Source organism: Mixophyes fleayi, chromosome 9, assembly GCF_038048845.1.
Source record: "Mixophyes fleayi isolate aMixFle1 chromosome 9, aMixFle1.hap1, whole genome shotgun sequence".
NCBI classification, from domain to species: Eukaryota; Metazoa; Chordata; class Amphibia; order Anura; family Limnodynastidae; genus Mixophyes; species Mixophyes fleayi.
In genome coordinates, this window is record NC_134410.1 from 15,239,346 (window position 1) to 15,259,597 (window position 20,252).

General features: G+C 44.1%; 1 protein-coding gene across 2 annotated transcripts in view; it reads right to left on the bottom strand.

The window, feature by feature from the left end:
* LOC142102048 (regulator of G-protein signaling 3-like) overlaps positions 1–14,374 on the bottom strand; it is a 28,391-nt gene extending 14,017 nt beyond the window's left edge. The window contains exons 1-2 of one of the 2 annotated variants that reach the window (XM_075186579.1): positions 14,324–14,374; positions 3,589–4,029 (exon numbers count right to left, since the gene is read on the bottom strand). In XM_075186579.1, the coding sequence (XP_075042680.1) occupies positions 3,589–4,029 (441 nt within the window). In that variant the 5' untranslated portion in view covers positions 14,324–14,374. Of the gene's footprint in view, positions 1–3,588; positions 4,030–14,117; positions 14,251–14,323 lie in introns of those variants that run through there. The other variant, XM_075186580.1, reaches the window with a different exon arrangement.
* Between the last annotated feature and the right edge of the window lie 5,878 nt (positions 14,375–20,252).

Sequence of the window (20,252 nt, forward strand, 5' to 3'; positions counted from 1 at the left end):
CTGGCAAACAAAGGGTTAAAAGCCAGGGGGATCGTGGGAAAGCAGCTGTGTTATGCAGGCCAGCGCTGGAGGGGAGGCGACAGGAAATGAAGGGTCAGATTATTCAGGTCCTAAACATCCTCCTCACACTCTCCTCCATCTCCTTCATATTCCTTCTGCGCCTCCTGACTTTCTGCGCTGCCGTGGTACCCAGGCCCACCCACCTGCTGGTCCTTTCTGCGCTGCCGTAGTACCCAGGCCCACCCCACCTGCTGGTCCGCAGCCCCATAAAGTATCCTGATCAAAACGTCTGGACAACATTAGCAAAAATGTACTTTTTTTTTTTTATACCCCTCCTTTCCCCAGTTGTTAAACCCATATTATTAGTATTCCTGTTTATATGAATGCACCACACTGTTAAAGTAGACTCATCCAGTACACGCAGCCATAGCAGCCATTTTGCAAGGTGAACCAATATTTGTCTTATCACCTCACAATGTGCCTCGTGCCTCCCTGGTGTCATTGGTTCCCAGAGAAACTGATTTTCTGCACTTTTGCAAAGCTTGTCTTCCTGCAATAGTTTATTTAACCATTTGTAGCAGGGTAACGTGAACAGGCCACAATTTTAGAAAAGTAAAGCTGCAAATCACACAATTACTTCTTCACTTGCAAAAGAGGCACAGAATTACCATGAGAATTTGCTACGATACTTTTTCGTAAAGATCATTTAAAGTGCACCTCTTGCTTACACCATACTTGCCAACTCTCCCTGAATGTCAGGGAGACTCCCTGAAATAGGGGTGATCTCCCTCACTCCCTGAAGAGTCTGGCATTCTCCCTGATGCTGAGCCAGTACAAGACGTGGTTGGCTTTGCCATCTGTGGCCTGATGACACAGTTCAGAAATTGTGTCCTATGTCCATGTATTGATGCCTATGGAGGTGGCCATTTTCATGGAGACCAAGATGTAATGAAAGACTGACAGGTAAGACAACATGACTTCAGTAATGGAGACAGAAATGTAAAAGACACTTCAGTCTCTAGAGATTCATTAGCTGCTTTTCTTTAACGCATAGTTGTCTACTCTCCCGGAATGTCTGGGAGATCTCCCGGGAGAGCAGAGCAACCTCCTGGTTCTCACCCCCCAAATAATTAAGTGGTGGGGGCCGGGGCTTAATGACCCAAATATCGCACCATCTTAGCCCCGCCCCCTACTGTAATTGGCCAAAATTGTGACAATCGTTTAGGGGGCAGGTCCAAAATGAACTTGAAATAATTTTCCACAGGATATTGCAAAAAAATCCACCTATATATGAGCAGTCGCTCGTATAGACGACGTGATTTACAATATTTCATTTAACTGCTGAATCCCATGTAAAGGTAGTAAGATTTGGCCAGTATTTACAGGGCTATTAGCCAGCCCCCCCCCTCCTTCCCCCCCGCTCACCGGTTACCATGGCAACAAAGAGAAGTGTCTGTAAAGATGGTAGATGCCAGGGATGAGGAACTGCTAGTGCCGCGATTTGGCACATACTAATGGTTAGCTAGATGAAATGTGACAGCACACAACACATGGATTACTGGTCTGTTGTGTTCTGCAGTTTATGTTCATTAGTGAACTAAAAGCCCAAACATTACTCCTAGTAGATGAACGTATTGCTGGGCGTTGCGGAGTATTGCAGCAAATAGAGTCACACATTCTGCAGTGCATATATAATTTCACCTTTCATGGAACCTATAGCCAATATATAGCCAACCTGTGGCTCTCCAGGCGTTGTGAAACTACAAGTCCCAGCATGCCTTACCTGCCATCAGTGGCTATCTACTGGCAAAGCATGCTGGGGCTTGTAGTTTCGCCCACAGCTTGGAAAAACATTGCATATCAGATCAGGCGATTCTCCTCTCACGGGTCCTTATTGCCATATCTCCATTTAGTGGTCACATGCCCAATAATTATGCTATGGATATGGGGCAGAAAGTCAAAAAAACCATACCCACTGTTTATTGTGGGTGTCAAACCACAGTTAATTCATTTGCTATGGAACATAAAAATATTTTACATCCTCTGTGAGACATTTCATACAAGGTTTTTCACTCTTTTATAAATGTCCTGAGGAGTGTGTAAATTGCCCTATACTCCTGTATTGCCAATCATAATAATCATCAATTTATATAGCGCTACTAATTCCGCAGCGCTGTACAGAGAACTCACTCACATCAGTCCCTGCCCCGTTGGAGCTTACAATCTAAATTTCATTCCCTGTTCCATCTATACATCTCCGTGCCTCTCCCATCTGAGAAATGGTACTGCACAATTGTTCATTAATACAAACGCACAAGAAGATACACTAGGAATGACAAAGGCACACTGAACAAGAGAAGTGGTACTATGCACTTGTCAATTCGGTCAGAACCTGAACAGAAGTGAATTGTTACCAGTATACATTACAGAGAAAACTTTGAGGTTTGGGGCACAGTCTCCCCTCCAATCTGTTTTTTTGACAGGTGACCGATGGGGACACAGATGCACACACAGAAACATGAACAACGCCCGCTGATGTTTCAATATACAGAATAAGAGAAGTTCTACTGTGCAGTTTTTTTTTTTATATACAGTGATACAGATATTGAGAATTGCACCTCATATACAGAACAAGAGAAGTGGCAGGGTTTCATTGCTCAATATTATTGGCAGCTATGACATCTTCATATTCTCACCATATATAACCCTGTACCCCTTTTCTGCCAGCCTGAATTCCCCCCTTTTCTGTATTTATAACTTCTCCCCAAACATTTCCCCTCCCTCCTCCCGTAATGCAAAAAAATCTCTGGATTGTGGGTAAACTAGATAACATACCACCAAACACCGCACCCTAGTGCGATCCAGTCCACGGGCTTTTAAAGGTCTGGTATGGTACAAGGAACCCAAAGTGTCTATTTTTATCCTTGTTTTCAAATCTAAATACACACACAGGACCAGTTGTATCAGGATCACATAGATACACACTGGTATACCGTGGACCTTTCTCTATATGCAGTACATACGGTCTGTGTGACTTTCTAACACTCTTGCTATCAGTACTAGAGATTTGCAGAAGGGACCCCAAAATCCTGACAGCATGTACTATAGAGGACTCTGACCAGATATACTCGGCTAACCTGATATCCAGATAATCTGTCTCCATTAGTGAATTTGTCATTAGCAGCAAGAGCTCCCTAATATCACCCTGCAGGAGGAAGGGTAGACTTGGTGCTCCGTCACCCTGAAGGAGGAGGGGCATACAGACTCATAGCTCTCTTCTCATCACCGTGTCCCCCACAGAGGTGCAGACTAATAGCCGTCTTGTGTTACCCTAAACGGGGAGGGACCTCTCACATTGAGGGGTAGATTTATCAAACCTTCTAAAAAGGAAGAGTGCAGGTAATGCTCATAACAACCAATCATATGATAGCTCTCATTTATGTAGTGCAATCTAGAAAATGATAGCTATAATCTGATTGGTTGCTGTCGACGACACCTCTACTTTTCTTTTTTTAGGTTTGATAAATCTACCCCGTGGTCTCTGTGTGTTTACTGTAGAGGAGGGATTCCCCCGACCCCTATATTTACCTTAAAGGATCCGGCGAAAAACGACAGTAGATTTTGTTTTGCTGCTGATACTTTTGCGGCTCTTCTTTTTTTCCTTAGCGTCTTGGGCGACGGCAAGCTCCATCCACTGCTAGACTTTTCTTTTTGCCCGAGGGTCTCCACCCCGCCTCCCGTGTCCAAGTGGGATTCGCTCCGTGTCCTCCACATGGATCCCGGGACCCCCAGAGTTCTGCCGTCCGCCCCTCCCTCCTCATCACTGTCACAAACCAAGTGACCAGCACTGAAGGAGCGTTCCACCCTTACTTCTGGGACCGGTAAAGAGGGGGCCGGGTGGGAGGAGGGGTCGGGGGTGTTAGGACCAGGGGGTCTTCTGATGGCCACACGCTTCCAGTGTTGAGGATTATCGGGAGAGAGGCAGGTGTCACTGCCAGACTTGCGCAGCGGGTTAAATACATTGAGCATCTGTGGGAGAGAGGAAGGGGAGCATTAAATACGTCGCTCATTCCGCAAGGGGACAATTAGTGGTACATACAAGAATCTGCCCCTCCCACCGCAGGGTGTCACATACAAAAGTAAATAAAATGTATTCCTCTCACATTAACATAAACCATGGGGTAGATATTTTTTTACTAAACCTTCTATAAAGGAAAAGTGGTGGTGTTGCCCAGAGCAACCAATCAGATTCTAGCTATCATTTATCCAGTACATTCTAGAACACGATAGCTAGAATCTGATTGGAGGTGCTGCCCAGAGCAACCAATCAGATTCTAGCACACATTCATCCAGTACATTCTAGAACACGATAGCTAGAATCTGATTGGAGGTGCTGCCCAGAGCAACCAATCAGATTCTAGCTATCATTTATCTAGTACATTCTAGAACACAATAGCTAGAATCTGATTGGTTGATCTGGGCAACACCTCCACTTTTCCTTTTTAGAAGTATTAGTAAATCTCCCCCCTATGACTCTATTCTGATTGTCTGGAAACAGTTAACACCTGTGAATCGTGACTTCCCACAACATGTGCTGCCTCCACGGTTTGTAATTTTGCCCATTACTAAATGAGGACGTAGCCTTTTTGTTTGTGCAAATACGCACCTGTCTGTGTAAATATGTAATGGAGGAGGCAAGTTAAATACAGCCCAGGCAGATGTCCCGGAATGCGAAAGGGAGGTGTGTGAGCGGGAAGGGTAGAGAACAGGTGCTAGAGGAGGTGTGTAAGGTAGGAGGATAGTGACAGGAGGTATGAGGATGTACACTGTGGCTAAAAAAATAATAAAAAAAATAGATGTTTTCAGCGATTAGCAGAAGGTTATGAGGTCATTACATGGGCTGTGTGGTTAGTATTGCTGCCTCACAACTTTGGGGTCACAAGATTCCAACCAGACCTATCTGTGTGGAACTTGTATGTTCTCCCTGTGTTCCCACAGTCCAAAAACATACTGATAAGTTATTTGGCGTCGGACAAACTGGTCTGTATGTGGTAGGGAATTTAGATTGTAAGCTCCAATGGGCTAGGGACTCATGCGAATAATTAAATACTCTGTACAGCATGGAGATATCTGATTGGCGCTATATAAATAAACAATAATAAATACATTTTAAAAGGTAGCATATAGTACAGATATTAATGGTGTTTCCAACTTCAGGTGAGTTTATAGACGTGTACAACCCACCAACAACCTTCACTAAACACGTTGCCTTCTGTTTTGGGATTTCCTCCTACAACCTTTTTTAATGTTATTGCTTTATTTTTCTGCCTCCCGTCTTTGCTTTTCAGCCTTGTATTTCCATCATCAAGTAGAACTGTTTGTTTTAAAGTGCCCTGAAACACAACACAGAATTGTCCCCAAAGATATGTGTTATATCCCAGAGCAGTGACAACAAACCACTCTGCCTCAGTATATAAATGGCAGCTAGAAAGAAAACCATATACACCCACCTATGTATTTAGTAAAAGTTGCACAAGTGAACGGGTTAAAGTTATCCGAAGGTGGAACGTGCCTTTAAAAATGAACTAAGTATAAGACAATCGCTCAAGTCCGTGATCTTGGTTTCAATATATAAACTATTCTGCTCCCCCCAGACCCTTTTTATTGAATGAAGCTAATCAGACCTGAGCATTTTCAGCACTTCAATTTGTTTTTTGTTCCCAGGATATCTAACATAAGACCAGGCACACCGAGAGATATCGTCATGGTCAGTAAAGATATCCAAATGGGGTCTGTTCTGGTCTCTTGCACGGAGTTCAGCAGCATTTGTGTCTAAAATGAAAATAGAGATGCAATATTCCTTAGCTGAGCAACATGGAAATGAAAGTGTTACACGGTCAATCTAAAGAGAATGCCAAGGGCTGCATTGCGAATCTGCTGTTCAGTGCAACCCAGTTCTATGGATTTCTCCCTCCCCCACAGTGACAATATAATTTCTAGATTGCTTATTTTCTAGGGAAGCCAAATTGGACAGATCTGGTTGTTCAGTGACCAGGGGGTAAATGTATCAAGCTGATAGTTTTTCGGCGGGTTTAAAAAACCAATCAGATTCTAGCTATCCTTTATTCAGTACATTCTACAAAATGACAGCTAGAATCTGATTGGTTGCTATAGGCAACATCTCCACTTTTCAAACCCGCCGGAAAACTCTCAGCTTGATATATTTACCCCCAGGTTGAATGACTAGATAACGTAGAGTACAACCGCACATACATCAATTTTATGGGCATTGGCTCACATGTCCGATAAACTTCCTATCAATACTTAACCTGATCACATTTTGAGATAGGTCTGCTGGTTGTTTTAGCCCCAACAAGTGAGTAACCAGATTGGTTGCGGTATTCTACAGTTGCCGTAAAATGTATCTGAATCTTTATTGTTTATATACTGTTTATTGTAATTTTTAAAAAATATATTTTGGCAAGCATTAAATTAAGATAGTCACAAGAATATAATTGTATAATTACCAATACTACTTTACTAATGATATCTTGTTTTTAGAGATATGGAGGCAGTTGAATTTTACAGCATCTCTTTCAGTTGAATCAAATAATCCCTTACGTCTGAACGGTAAGCCGCTACTTAGCGCTAGGATCTCCAGAGAGTTAATTTCTCCGCCTAAAAATCTTCTTCAAAAGGACTTTTCCACAATTCACAACATTCCTATCAACACTTCCCTTTGTTGATAAGGTAACTATAGGGAGTAAGCTTTGTCTCAGCACAGTTAGAGGTTAACAGGGCCAGAATCCTGGTATTTACCACAGACCAGCCATGCAGAACACCATAAAATATTTTAACGCTGCAGTGACGTTATCGTTCACCTGGCTACTGAACGACTGCGCAGACCTCAGAGAACCAGAGCAACAACATACAAAACGCTGGTCATTCAAATGTAAACATGGCCGCTCACGGGACATGCATTGGTTTAATCACTTCTCTTGATTTTACTAAACATTATATGGTATAATTATGTATACACAAAATTAATAGGGTTTTTTGGCAAGTGAGACCTAAGTAGTCTAGCAATTATAAACAGTCAAGGTTTTGTACGTTTGGCTGTTCAATTCATGTTCAATTTACAAATAGTTTCTTTTATTATCATATAATCTTCAAGAGAACAGTTAACACTGATTTTGTTTGTACCAAATGCAGTCAAAGGACCTGAATCATTGGGGAGAGCAAAGCATTAAAAAGGAGTAATTTTACACCTGGGCAAAACCATGTTGCATTGGAGGGGAGGCAAATTTAAAATGTGGGGGCAGATTAATAGTTGGGGTAGGGCATGTCCTAGATCAAATTGAAATTACAGTGTAAAAATAAAGCTGTCAAATATTTGTGTGCTACATGAAAAAACAGCCAGTATTTCACATATGTGCAAAATAATAAACTAATTTGCACCCCTTGCATTGTAACATGGTTTGTCCCAGAGAAGATTTACTCCTTTTTTTGCCCTACTTTCCTTAATGACTCAGGCACCAAGTGTTTTGCAATAATTGATTTGTTACGGTCTTCAGTATTACGTTTTATTTGTTGTTGGGCAGCCAATTTGTGGGTGATTTAATATTCGTGAGAACACATCGTCTTTTGCCTCAGTGATATCATGACGTGGCACTCCGAAACTGGTTCACTGCCACGTACCAGTGGATGGAAACTGCGGTGTATCCACCACAGAGGCATACTGTCCTTTTGGGACAGGGTAACTGCATTTTCATTCACGTCCATGCGTCACAAAATGAGCTTCAATACGCAGCATTTTTCTGACAGGAAAAAACTCGGCGTTTATTTTTTGTTAAACACGAGACTAACACTTTATTATCATCATCAACATTTATTTATATAGCGGCACTGATACCGCAGCGCTGTACAGAGAACTCATTCACATCAGTCCCTTCCCATTGGAGCTTACAGTCTAAATTCCTTAACATACACACAGACACAGACAGAGACAGACTAGGGTCAATTTTTGATAGCAGCCAATTAACCTACTAGTATGTTTTTGGAGTGTGGGAGGAAACCAAAGCACCCGGAGGAAACCCACGCAAACACGGGGAGAACATACAAACTCCACACAAATAAGGACATGGTCGGGAATTGAACTCATAATCCCATCGCTGTGAGGCAGAAGTGCTAACCACTTAGCACTTTAGGAATTATTCATTAGTTTGCATGGTAAGCAACCACCACTAAGGAGGTGGAAATGTTTTCTTAAAGGGCCACTAAGCTTAAAATACAGCTTGGTTTACATAAAAGGAGCCACTGATGAGAATCTCAAATATACACGTAAAAATGTCAGAAACTTATCAGAACCAATTTTTTTTTTATAAAACCTTGCCGTAGAGGAAGACATTTTTGGACGCACAGCAGACTTCCTGTCAGCAATCCCATTGAAGGCCACTGCGTCCAGCCCGATCCCTATCCATAAGCAACGTAACATAATAGATTGCGGTCAGCTCCACAGAAAATAATACAATGTGAAATATCTGGCGAAGAAATGGAAACTTTTACTTATCTCTATATAGATCTATCTATCTAATATATATCTGAGAAAGTGATTTATCGCATCTCTACATAAGGCATCTTGTATCTTAGATTTAGTAGCCCTTTAAACAGAACCTGTCAACTGTGGGAGTTTTTTTTTCTCAATACCATGGTACCTTATGCGTGATACATGCACCCCCCTCCTCCCAAAGCCCACCCAGAGTCTGTCAGCGTCCCCTTCTCCGGGGAGGGAGCGAGTAAGCACAAAACACAGCGGAAGCCGTCTGCAAATAACTGGGCTCAGATTTCGAATTGGGCCACATCCTGCGTTTTGCTCATTGCCCCTGGTTTCCTCTCTACACGTCCCAGCTCCCAAACCTTGCAAGGGAGAAGAGCTTATGAAGGAAGATGTCTAGAAACTAAAATAGTGATGAATGACATTTAAAAAAAATAAAAACTTTTAATTTATGTAAATAAATTGACCCCAAACATTAACCATGTGTGTGTTACGTCTGTGCTCAACCTTCTGTGATAATTAGGATGGTCTGACGCTGGCTGATCATTAAACACACGAGACTACATCAGTTGTTTTGTAAGTGAGGAAGTATGAATCTGCACAACACAGATCCAATTATTCTGCCTGAGAACGGAACGTTGCATATTTGTTTAATGAAAACTTCCTTTTAAGAGAGTTTGTTGGCATTACTACCATTGCCTTGTTATTCTGTAACGCCACGGGTTATTATATAATAACATAGTTGCTTGGATGGGTTATGAGCTTATATGCATGCTGCTGAATGAGAAGGCAGAATACGAAGGGCACTGCCCCACGTAGGTGCCAACACTAGAGCCTTATAGCGTCAATTGTCAAATTTTACATTTCTTTCCAAGACTTTGACCTATATCAGTGACAAGTGTTCAATTAATCTACACAGCTGACCAATACAAATGAGTGTGTACAAGTTGGGGGGAATTCAATTCCCCCCGAAGTACGGTCGCATTAAATGTATTACCGTAATTACGGTAATATTAACCCGGCTTTCAAAGCCGGCGCTAAAACTACCGTAATAACGGTATTTACGCACACTATTACCGTAATAACAGTAATAGTGCAAAGGCCGCGTTACTTTTTCAAGTAACGTGGTCAATTGAATTCCCCCCGTTGTATTCAATGGCTGGTAGTTAATGTTAGTAATTGTGTATCGCACATACTCATGCTGTTTATATATGGCACTCCAAATATTTGTTTTTGTTTTTTTTACTGGAAATTAATAAATAAAAACAGCATAAAACCATTTTTATGCTGCCCTTGAAGAGTACCATTGGCATTTGCCTAATATGCACCTGTTGCAATTGCAGATGGCGAAAACTTCTTCAACGTTACTGGCGTGATATGGCGCATCCTACAGTGGGGAGGACGTACTGGGTCACTGAATGAACCCCGCTCTCTACATTTAGGCGTCTATGCATTAGGCAACACGGTGGCTAAGTGGTTAGCACTTCTGCCTCACAGCGCTGGGGTCATGAGTTCAATTCCCGACCATGGCCTTATCTGTGAGGAGCTTGTATGTTCTCCCCGTGTGGGTTTCCTCCGGGTGCTCCGGTTTCCTCCCACACTCCAAAAAACATACTAGTAGGTTAATTGACTGCTAACAAATTGACCCTAGTTTGTGTGCGTGTTAAGGAATTTAGATTGTAAGCTCCAATGGGGCAGGGACTGATGTGAGTGAGTTCTCTGTACAGCGCTGCGGAATCAGTGGCGCTATATATATAAATGATGATGATGATATGCATCAATAAGATGCGGTACAGCTAAATATGCATCACTACACATGGCAGTGATGCTTATCTAGGTACCGCTTAAGATGCACCGTGCCGGGGCTACTTTGGGAGCCGCGGCGGAGTGACCCCTCTCCTGCGATCTTTTTTCCCCGCTTAGCGCTGCCGGTGACAGGAGGAAGTGCTGCATGTGCACAGAGAGGCCTCAGCAGAATCATCATCATCATCTATTTATATAGCGCCACTGATTCCGCAGCGCTGTACAGAGAACTCACTCACATCAGCCCCATTTGAGCTTACAGTCTAAATTCCCCAACACACAGACAGACAGACAGACAGACAGACAGACAGACAGACAGTAAGGGAGAGACTAGGGTCAATTTTGATAGCAGCCAATTAACCTACCAGTATATTTTTGAAGTGTGGGAGGAAACCGGAGCACCCGGAGGAAACCAACGCAAACATGGGAAGAACATACAAACTCCACACAGATAAGGCCATGGTCGGGAATTGAACTCATGACCCCAGTGCTGTGAGGCAGAAGTGCTAACCACTGAGCCACCATACAGGAAAAGACAGGTAACGTCATCCTGAGATGGCATTACCTGTCCGTGCAATGCGAAGCTTATGAAAGCTTCATGCACTGCAGAACATCGCAGTCCCCATAGTAAACTATGACTGCGATGCTGCACGGCGTTAGCCTAAACGGAGGAGATTTCTATGAAATCTCCATTAGGCAGTTACTACATAGCAAACTTACTTTCCACATCTTTTAAGTGAAAATGACCTTGATCCATAGACCCCTTAGTGAGAATGGGAGTACGGGTGCAGGGTAGGATTGGCGGCATCATCCGTGGTCCGGGAAAAGGCGCTGGAATGTGCCATTGGATAAAAAAAACTGCACCCCGTCCGTACAGCCCTGTTTGTTAGTCATGTGTGCTTTGTTATATTCATATAGTACTATTATATTCTGAAACCAGGATAATGTCAACATAAGCCAGTATCAAGGTCAATATCACCATTAAGACAAATTAGGCCCAAATTGCCAGGCCTGGCGATCACACCCCTAAAACCATTAGCAGAAATGTATTCACATAAACATGCAAAGAGGAGAATTATTTTGACATTAGACAAAGCGACAGCAAATACTTTAACTGTGCATGTAAATTTATGTGTGTTTACAGAGCATGAACGCACTAGCGTGTATTTGCTGTAGCCAAATTTTGGTTGTTTACCGACGTGACAGATACATGTATGCCGGCCTGTGTTTCTAGGCACGTATGCAAAAGTATGTGTGTGTGTGTGTGTGTGTGTGTGTGTGTGTGTGTGTGTGTGTGTGTGTGTGTGTGTGTGTGTGTGTGTGTGTGTGTGTGTGTGTGTATGCGTGTGTGCGTGTGTGCGTGTAGATGTTTGTCTTTCAGGACCATTGTTTACATGAATATACAGATGTTCCTCGCTAAGTGATAATTAGATAGCTTACTGCAAACACTGCGCAGGAATAGCAGAGTGCTGCAGGGCAGGAAGTGAAGAGACATAGTAACATGTTAGGACTGGACAAAGATAATGAAAGGATTATTGGAGAGGTCTGCAGATAGGGGAGGCGGGGGGAGAGGGGGGTAACTTATTAGTGTGTGAGTACTGGATATTGGAAAGGGGACATGGGTATTGAGATAGGGGTGTGTAGGGGTGGGGAGACGATTATAGCGGTGGTGTGCGAGGACCGCACAGGGTTATTGGAGAAACCCTTGACAAGCAGTGTATGACGGCTGAGGTACTACAGGGGTGCACTATTGGGCGACACAATAATGTTTGCAGACAGGATATTATATAGTAGCAGTGGACAGGTATATAGATAAAGGGGGGGGCTCATTTAGACTTTGGAGCAAATAAAAAAAAAAAAGGGAGCAAATTTGCTCCTGGGTAAACCATGGGGCGATGGAGGGATGCAAATGCATTTATTTATTTTTGTCTGCAGGGAAAATACTGCCGATTTTGCATGTAGCATACAAACACTAGACAGCTTTATTTTTTATACTGCAATTTAGAGTTGAGCTGTACACACCCTCTTACAACTCTAAATCTGTCCGCACATTTTAACTTTGCACCCCTCCCTGCAGTGCAACATGGTTTTGCCAAGGTGCAAATCTGCCCTTTTTTTTTTATCGCTTTGCCCCTAACTGTAATGAGTCCCAGGTTGAGCACGCGCTGTATTGGAAGAGGTATTCCAGAACCCTATAGAGAAGAAGAGGGGGGTGACATTGTAGTGTGTGGATACTAGACAGGTATACAGGAAGGGGTGAGAGGTGGTAGCCAAACAAGAATTGGAGAGGTGTATTGGACACGGAGCGAGAGGAGAGGTATTATAATGGGTGAGGGTGGAAAACTGACAGTACGGGGATATTGGACCAAGATCCAGACAGGACGGGAAGATGGTCAGGGGCTGGCTGGAGGCCATCTGTGGCCGGTCCCATGGTGGGCTACCTGGGGCTGGGTCACTGGGCTACTTGCATTTTTTTCCTTTTAAAATGTTTCTAATAGGCTGCTGAGCCAAGTCCCCACACCCCCTCGGGCTATAATTTGCCAACAAGCCCCTGGGACAAAGTAAATCACTAGTGCATGACGATTTTATAGACATGGTAATGACTGCTACAGGCACAATATTGTAGATAATGACGGCTGGGAGCTAAGTGCAGTATATATATATATATATATATAGTGTATTTGTGTTAGGGGCATTAAATACAAATTTATACAGCAATCCCAGAGTTATGTTCAGAGAGGAAAGATGGCACTGTGTTATCCTTAATAGTTATCTCTTGAGATTTTTACTGGAGCAGTGGAGGTGCATTACGGAGCAGCTAGTGACATTGAGATGTGTGTGGAGGTTAAACCATTGAAAGTAGTAGGGGGGGGGGGGGGCGTAGCAGTGAGGAGACATAAAAGAATGAGGGTATGTGGGGTACATTCAGGAACAGCACTGAAGAACCCAGGACCCCTGTATTGTTAGGTCACTAAGGTGTATTGTATCATTCAGTGAAATAGGGGGAATGGGGGGAGCGTGATATAGACTTGGCTTTATCTGCGGGGACAGTACATGCATAGCAGAGATACCTTGTGTGTTGTATAGGGGTAAGAGGATGACATAAAGGTGATGTTAGGGGTCAGTAGGAATAGATGTTGCACAGATGTGTGGAGGTAACAACAGCAAGAGGTCTACTGAGATAAGAGAAGGAATTAGGGTTTGATAAAAGTTCCCATTGACAGATATGTATGAATTGGATAACTAGATCAGGAGTAATGTGCTATTAGCATAAGACTAGGAGATAGAGAGACCTGCCACAGACAGAGCCTAGGAAGAGAAGACTGTTCTTAGTCACAGTTAAGTTGGAGAAGTAGCAGAGTGAGGATGTAGTGATTTGTAAGTGGGAGGTGGGGGGTATAGTGCAGGAATGGCAGTGTGAGGTGCAGTAGCTGAGATTATAATGTACTATAGGTCATTATAGAGAGGGATTACAGTGCACAGCTGCAAACTGGGTCCAGGGACTAATATGTCTCCACTGACAGCTATTATGTGTGATGGTCCTCAAGGTGGAAATGACTATGATTTACCTCTAGGATAACCTCTAGGACTGACAGGCAGGCGGCACATCTAGGACTGGGGGGAGATTGCGCTGGGCTCCACCATGTGCACCGCTAGGACAGGTAGACCGGCCGGGCACCAGGTTCCTGCGCCCAGCGCTGCTTGGACATAACGATCTATTTATCATGGCGCGCTGGCTGGCTTGGCGGGCGGTACTCACCTTGTAGATTGTCAGCTCCTGTGGTTTCTCTGCAGTGTCTGGGAGTCTCCCTCTGCTATGTCACTGCAGTGTCTCTGTGTATGTGTGTGTCTTGTCTCTCCTCCCCTCCGCCCGTGACGCTCTCACATCTCCCCTCCCTCCCCTCTCGCCCTCTGTCTCTCTCCTCCTAGTGATCACCTCAATGCTTGGCCCCCTCGCACACCTACCTGTTGCCTCTCTCTGAGCAGTCTCCTGCCCCTGCAATGCAACCCTGCACCCTGATATTGCACTAGTCCCTCCCGGTGAAGCACAGTACTACTCCCTCCCCCACCCTATCTCCCCCCATAGCTATCTCCCCTCCTCCTCTAACCTATTACAGCCCAACTTGTCCCATTACCCACTATCTCCCCTTACTCTATTAACCCTGCACCCCCAGTCACTGATCTCTATATATGTATTATAGCCTCTCACTGAACCTATTCTCTCTTCTCTTCCTCATTCAAACTCTTTATTCTCTCCTCCCCTCTTGCACCACCTCCTGTTTACCTCTATATCTCAGTCTCCCTCCCTCCTGTCTCTCATTCTTCACTCTGACATTTCTTAACCCCCCCCCCACCATGCCTCCACTTTCCCCTCTGCACCTGACGTCTTTCACTTTCCATCGCGTCTGTCTGCAGTGTGCACAGCATTCTGACAGCAACCTGTGGCTCACGCAGCTCCGGCTCTACTGCAACTCTTAGCGATTTACTTGCAACATGTCGAGGGTTGCAGGTAACTGGAGATGCTCTATATACTTGCAAAGGTTTGAAAAGCATTTCAAGAGGCTGTTTGCTGATGTTTATGTAGACATAGGGGCCCATATATATATATAATATATATATATATATATATATATATATATATATATATATATATATATATATATATATATATATATATATATAAATGAAGCTCTAAGCCAGGCGGCGGAAACTGCTTTTTTCTGCATGGTTTAGGGACTTTTTTTCCTTTTCAAATATGATATCAGTTTAATAACATTTGTATCTATTACTAATGACATTAAATGCCAAACCTAAAACTCAAATATCTAGATACCCAGGTAGCATGTTAAATTAAACCAAGGTTTAGGCACTTTTGAGTAATATGTTCATTTAATAAAAGCCTAATGCAGGAGGAGATATTGGAGATATCTCCTGCAATAGCCAAATTACTGCATTAAACCACAGTCCCTATAGTACTCAATGAGAACTTTACTTGGCAAAAGAATAGGTCCCATAGACTGAAGACGATAGGACTTTACACATTCCAAACATGACCTGACCCCCGGACATGTCCATGATACAGATATATTGTACTCTATGGCACTCTACACTTACCAATATAACCTGAGCTCTGGACATGACTATAATGCAAACCTATTACACTGTATACAGACATAGGACACTACACCTCCAACATGACCTGACCACTGGACATGATCATAATACAATTCTATTACACTATATACAGACATAGGACACTACACCCCCAACATGACCTGACCACTGTACATGATCATAATACAATTATATTACACTGTATACAGACATAGGACACTACACCCCCAACATGACCTGACCACTGTACATGATCATAATACAATTCTATTACACTGTATACAGACATAGGACACTACACCCCCAACATGACCTGACCACTGGACATGATCATAATACAATTCTATTACACTCTATACAGACATAGGACACTACACCCCCAACATGACCTGACCACTGGACATGATCATAATACAATTCTATTACACTGTATACAGACATAGGACACTACACCCCCAACATGACCTGACCACTGGACATGATCATAATACAATTCTATTACACTCTATACAGACATAGGACACTGCACCTCCAGGGGCAAACGCAGGATTTGTAGAGGGGGGTTTCCACACCACGCCGCCAGTGGGCGTGACCAGCATGCATGGGGGTTTGGCTATAATTTTAGACAGTGCTTGGCTGCTCTCCAACTCTTCTTATCCCCATAATATACATGGTTAATGCTGCATGCACTACTGTTAGGTGAACGCAGCTCTCCCTTTTCAAGCAAAGCCGTGTGAAGCGGAAGCAGGGTCCAGCCACCTCAATTATACAGTGCCCCAGGCTTGGAGGGGGGTTTCCAGGCACTAGGAAACCCCCTCGGTCTGGTTATGACCCCCTACATAACCTGACCACTGGACATGATCATATCACATTGTTTTGCATTTGCATCCTTAATGAATCCGAACTTCTACACACATACGAGTAGACACTCAATGCATTCAGCAATCCCTTGTGAGTAGTATTATCCATCTGATAAATGTTAAAACCAGGGACACATAGTCAAAGATTCTGACAGCCCCTGAGGTTTAGTAGTAAATTAGTAACTATCCCACAAATGACCTACTCTGATTACTCTTCACGGTTTTACTGACGTTCTGCCTAACACACCATTACTAGGTCTCCTTCTTGGAGTACTTTGCTCTGAACAGTCCTAGCCGTGTTTGCACTCTTAATCCCATTATACATTATTCAGGATAATTACCCATTTTGAAAACAATATTTATGCTGAATGGCCTGTGTGGCGGATTAGAGCTTGTACTCCTGAGCCTGGGGGAATCTTCCTTGAGAAGTTATTGTTTAATACTCGGAGACTCTCCCACAGTTGGTGCGACGAGGTCCCTTGTGGTTTTCATCCCTGACAATGCCGCTATTTTTAATATGTAGCAACTTCCACTGTCTTCTGCTGCTGCCTGTAATCCTCAGTGTTCTAATTCTGTAACTTCAGTTATGACAAGTGCTTAGTACCACCGCCTGTGCTCGGTATGCATTGTGTATCTTTTGTTCTTAGCCTGTTAATGCAGACAATGTCACAGTGCCACTTCTCTTACGATGAACGCATTTATCAGTATATGCTGGTAGTGTATGTATACACATCTGCACAGTACCACCTCTTTTGCTATAAGTAATTCTCAGGGTCTGTTCTCACACTACCACACAGCGTCACCTTTCTTGTCCTGTAAATTGTCCTGGTAGAAATTAAATTTAGGACAAATGCATAGTATTGCCCATGGTCTGTGTACTGATATGCTTATTATCGTACACCGATCAGCCACAACTTTAATACCACTGACAAGTGAATAACATTGATTATGTCATGACAATGACACCTGACAAGGGGTGGGAGATATTAGGCAGCAAGTGAACAGTCAGTGCTTGAAGTTGATGTGTTGGAAGCAGGAAAAATGGGCAAGGGCCAAATTGTTATGGTGAGACGATTGGGTCAGAACATCTCCGAAACATCAGGACTTCTGGGGTGGTGTTCCCGATATGCAGTGTTTAGTACCTACCAATAGTGGTTCAAAGAAGGACAACCAGTTAACCGGTGAGAGGGGCATGGACGGCTAAGGCTCATTGATGCACGTGGGGAGTGAAGGCGAGTCTGTCTGCTCCAATCCCAGAGAAGAGCTACTGTAGCACAAACTGCTGGCTGTGATAGAAAGATGTGAGAACACACAGTGTATCACAGATTGCTGCGTATGGGGCTGAATAACTGCAGACCGGTCAGAGTGCCCATGCTGACCCCTGTCCAACGCCGAAAGCTCCTGCGCCAGAACTGGACCATGGAGCATTGGAAGAAGGTGGCCTGGTCTGATGAGTCATGTTTTCTTTTACATCATGTGGACAGCCGGGTGTGTGTGTTGTTTACCTGGGGAAGAGATGGCACCAGGATGCCCTATGGGAAGACGACAAGCCGGCGGAGGCAGTGTGATGTTCTGGGCAGTGTTCTGCTGGGAAACCTTGGTTCCTGGCATTCATGTGGATGTTACTTTGACACGTACCACCTACCTAAACATTGTTATAGACCAAGTGAACCCCTTCATGGCAACGTTATTCCCTGATGGCAGTGGCCTCTTTCAGCAGGATGACGCACCCTGCCACACTGCAAAAAGTGTCCAGGAATGGTTTAAAGAACATGACAAAGAGTTCAAGGTATTGAGTTGGCCTCCAAATTCCCCAGATCTCAATCTCATCGAGCATCTGTTAGATGTGCTGGAAAAACAAGTCAGAGCCATGGAGGCCCCACCTCACAACTTACAGGACTTACAGGATCTGCTGCTGACGTCTTGGTGCCACAGGATACCTTCAGAGGTCTTGTGGAGTCTGTGCCTCCACCAGTTACAGCTGTTTTGGTGGCATGGGGAGGACCTACTACACAATAATAGGCAGGGGGTTGTAATGTTGTAGCTGATCGGTGTAAGTTCTGGTTATAGTGATATAGACAGCTGCACAGTACCACTTCCCTTGTTCTGTATGATGTAATTCTCAGTGACCATTCTTATTCTGTGTCTGTGGACAACTGTACAAATCACTTCTCTTGTGTATACTGGATGCGTTTCTCTGCGTTTGTTTTTATGCTGTATATATCGACAAATGCACAGTACTGCTTCTTTGGTCCGTCTTGCAGTGTTCAGCATCCATTCATAACCTGAATCATAGCTATGCATTTATAATATCATGCCTATGTATTTTAACGCCCAATGGTCGTGTTATAAAGGAGGGAGCGAGGCCACGTGTTTCCCTTTGACTGGACCGAGTTTGGGGTAAATTTAAGCCTGTCGGAAGGCGAGTGGTCACCTTAGGCACCCACTCAGGCACTGTACCCCCTCGAGGGAATGAGTTGAGTCCTCTGTTTCTGTCAGAATAGGACTGCAGTGATGCAGACCCACCACCATGTGTGTACCCTGGTTGTGGGACAGGGGGCGCCAGAGGGCTGCCTAGTGCTGTAAAGTGCTAGGCTGCCCATTACATATCTCCCTTACCCCACGGGACAAACATGTCAGAGCTCTAAAATCGGGACTGTCCTGCTGAAATCTTGGACAGTTGGGTTCTGAGTGATATTATGTCACTCGTTCAGTGTTTTAGTCTCCCCCTAAACCATGGTGCCCATGCGGACCGCCTAGGTTTGCTGACCCTGGGCACATGCTGTAGGTTTAGCAGCAAAGCTTCCTTTGACACTTATTTCAACTCTTATATGTATTTCTGCTCCTCTTTTCCCCAGATTTCTTTATATGTTGCAAATCAGCAGTTATTAGAAGAGTTGTGGATAGATGGAACTGAGGGAAATAGCAGAACTGGCAGAGACACGACCACTGCAACAAGACACAACGTGACTCCATGTGTTGTATGTACAATATCCGTGCCTGGCAGGGAGGGTGAGTCTGCAGCGTGCAGCGAGGTATATGGGTGCTGCAGGCAGATGGCCATGTGCACCATCTCTGGGGACATAAATCAGAGCGTCATTAGCTCTAATGTCCCATATGTGTGCCCCCCTCCCGCTCTCGGCATTGTTCCACAGATGCAAATAGGACCAGTGACTTGTAAGGCATCCAGACAGCATTACAGTGTAAATCTGGAGCAGAGAGACAGAGAGGATGCAGAATGACCTCATTGTCTCTATATCTTTTACTTTCGTACAAGGTGACTTCCAGAGGGCAGAGAATAACTAAGTTCTGTGCTGATGATATTCAAAGCACGACCCCTCACTCTGCCCCAGATTTATGTCCTGCTAGGAGAAGCAGCTGCTTGGTAACAATGTAGACAGAGAGTGAAAATGCAATATTACTGCTGTTATTATCCTTTATTTATATAGTGCCAACATATGCTGTGGTGCTGTACAATCAGGGGGAAAACAAAGTGGGCATGTGTATCATTGTAGACTCTGGATTCCTGCCTGGAGAGGAGGAGAGGAGCCTTATTACGCCAGCTCCTGGGAAGGAGGAGGGTCGTCTTGGGGTCCCGGCGAGGGGGTGCGCAGCAGATGCCACAAGGGCACTAAATTACTTCATTGGGGGGGGGGGGAGGCAACAGTAGTAAACACCCCATAGAGGAGGGGCTCTGAGAGCTTAGCCTGCCCTCTCAGGAGTCTGGGAGGTCTACCAATAATCTGGAAGTCTCCTGGATGTTGCAGGTGAGCGGGCGGCTAGGGCGTTAAGGTGTTATGTGGGGGCACGAGTGCAATGTGCCATCATTGCAGCAGGCAACATACTCCATCTATAAACGTACAAGCGTTGGGGAAGTTCACAAACCAGAAAACAATCAAGAGCATAAACAAAACAATTAT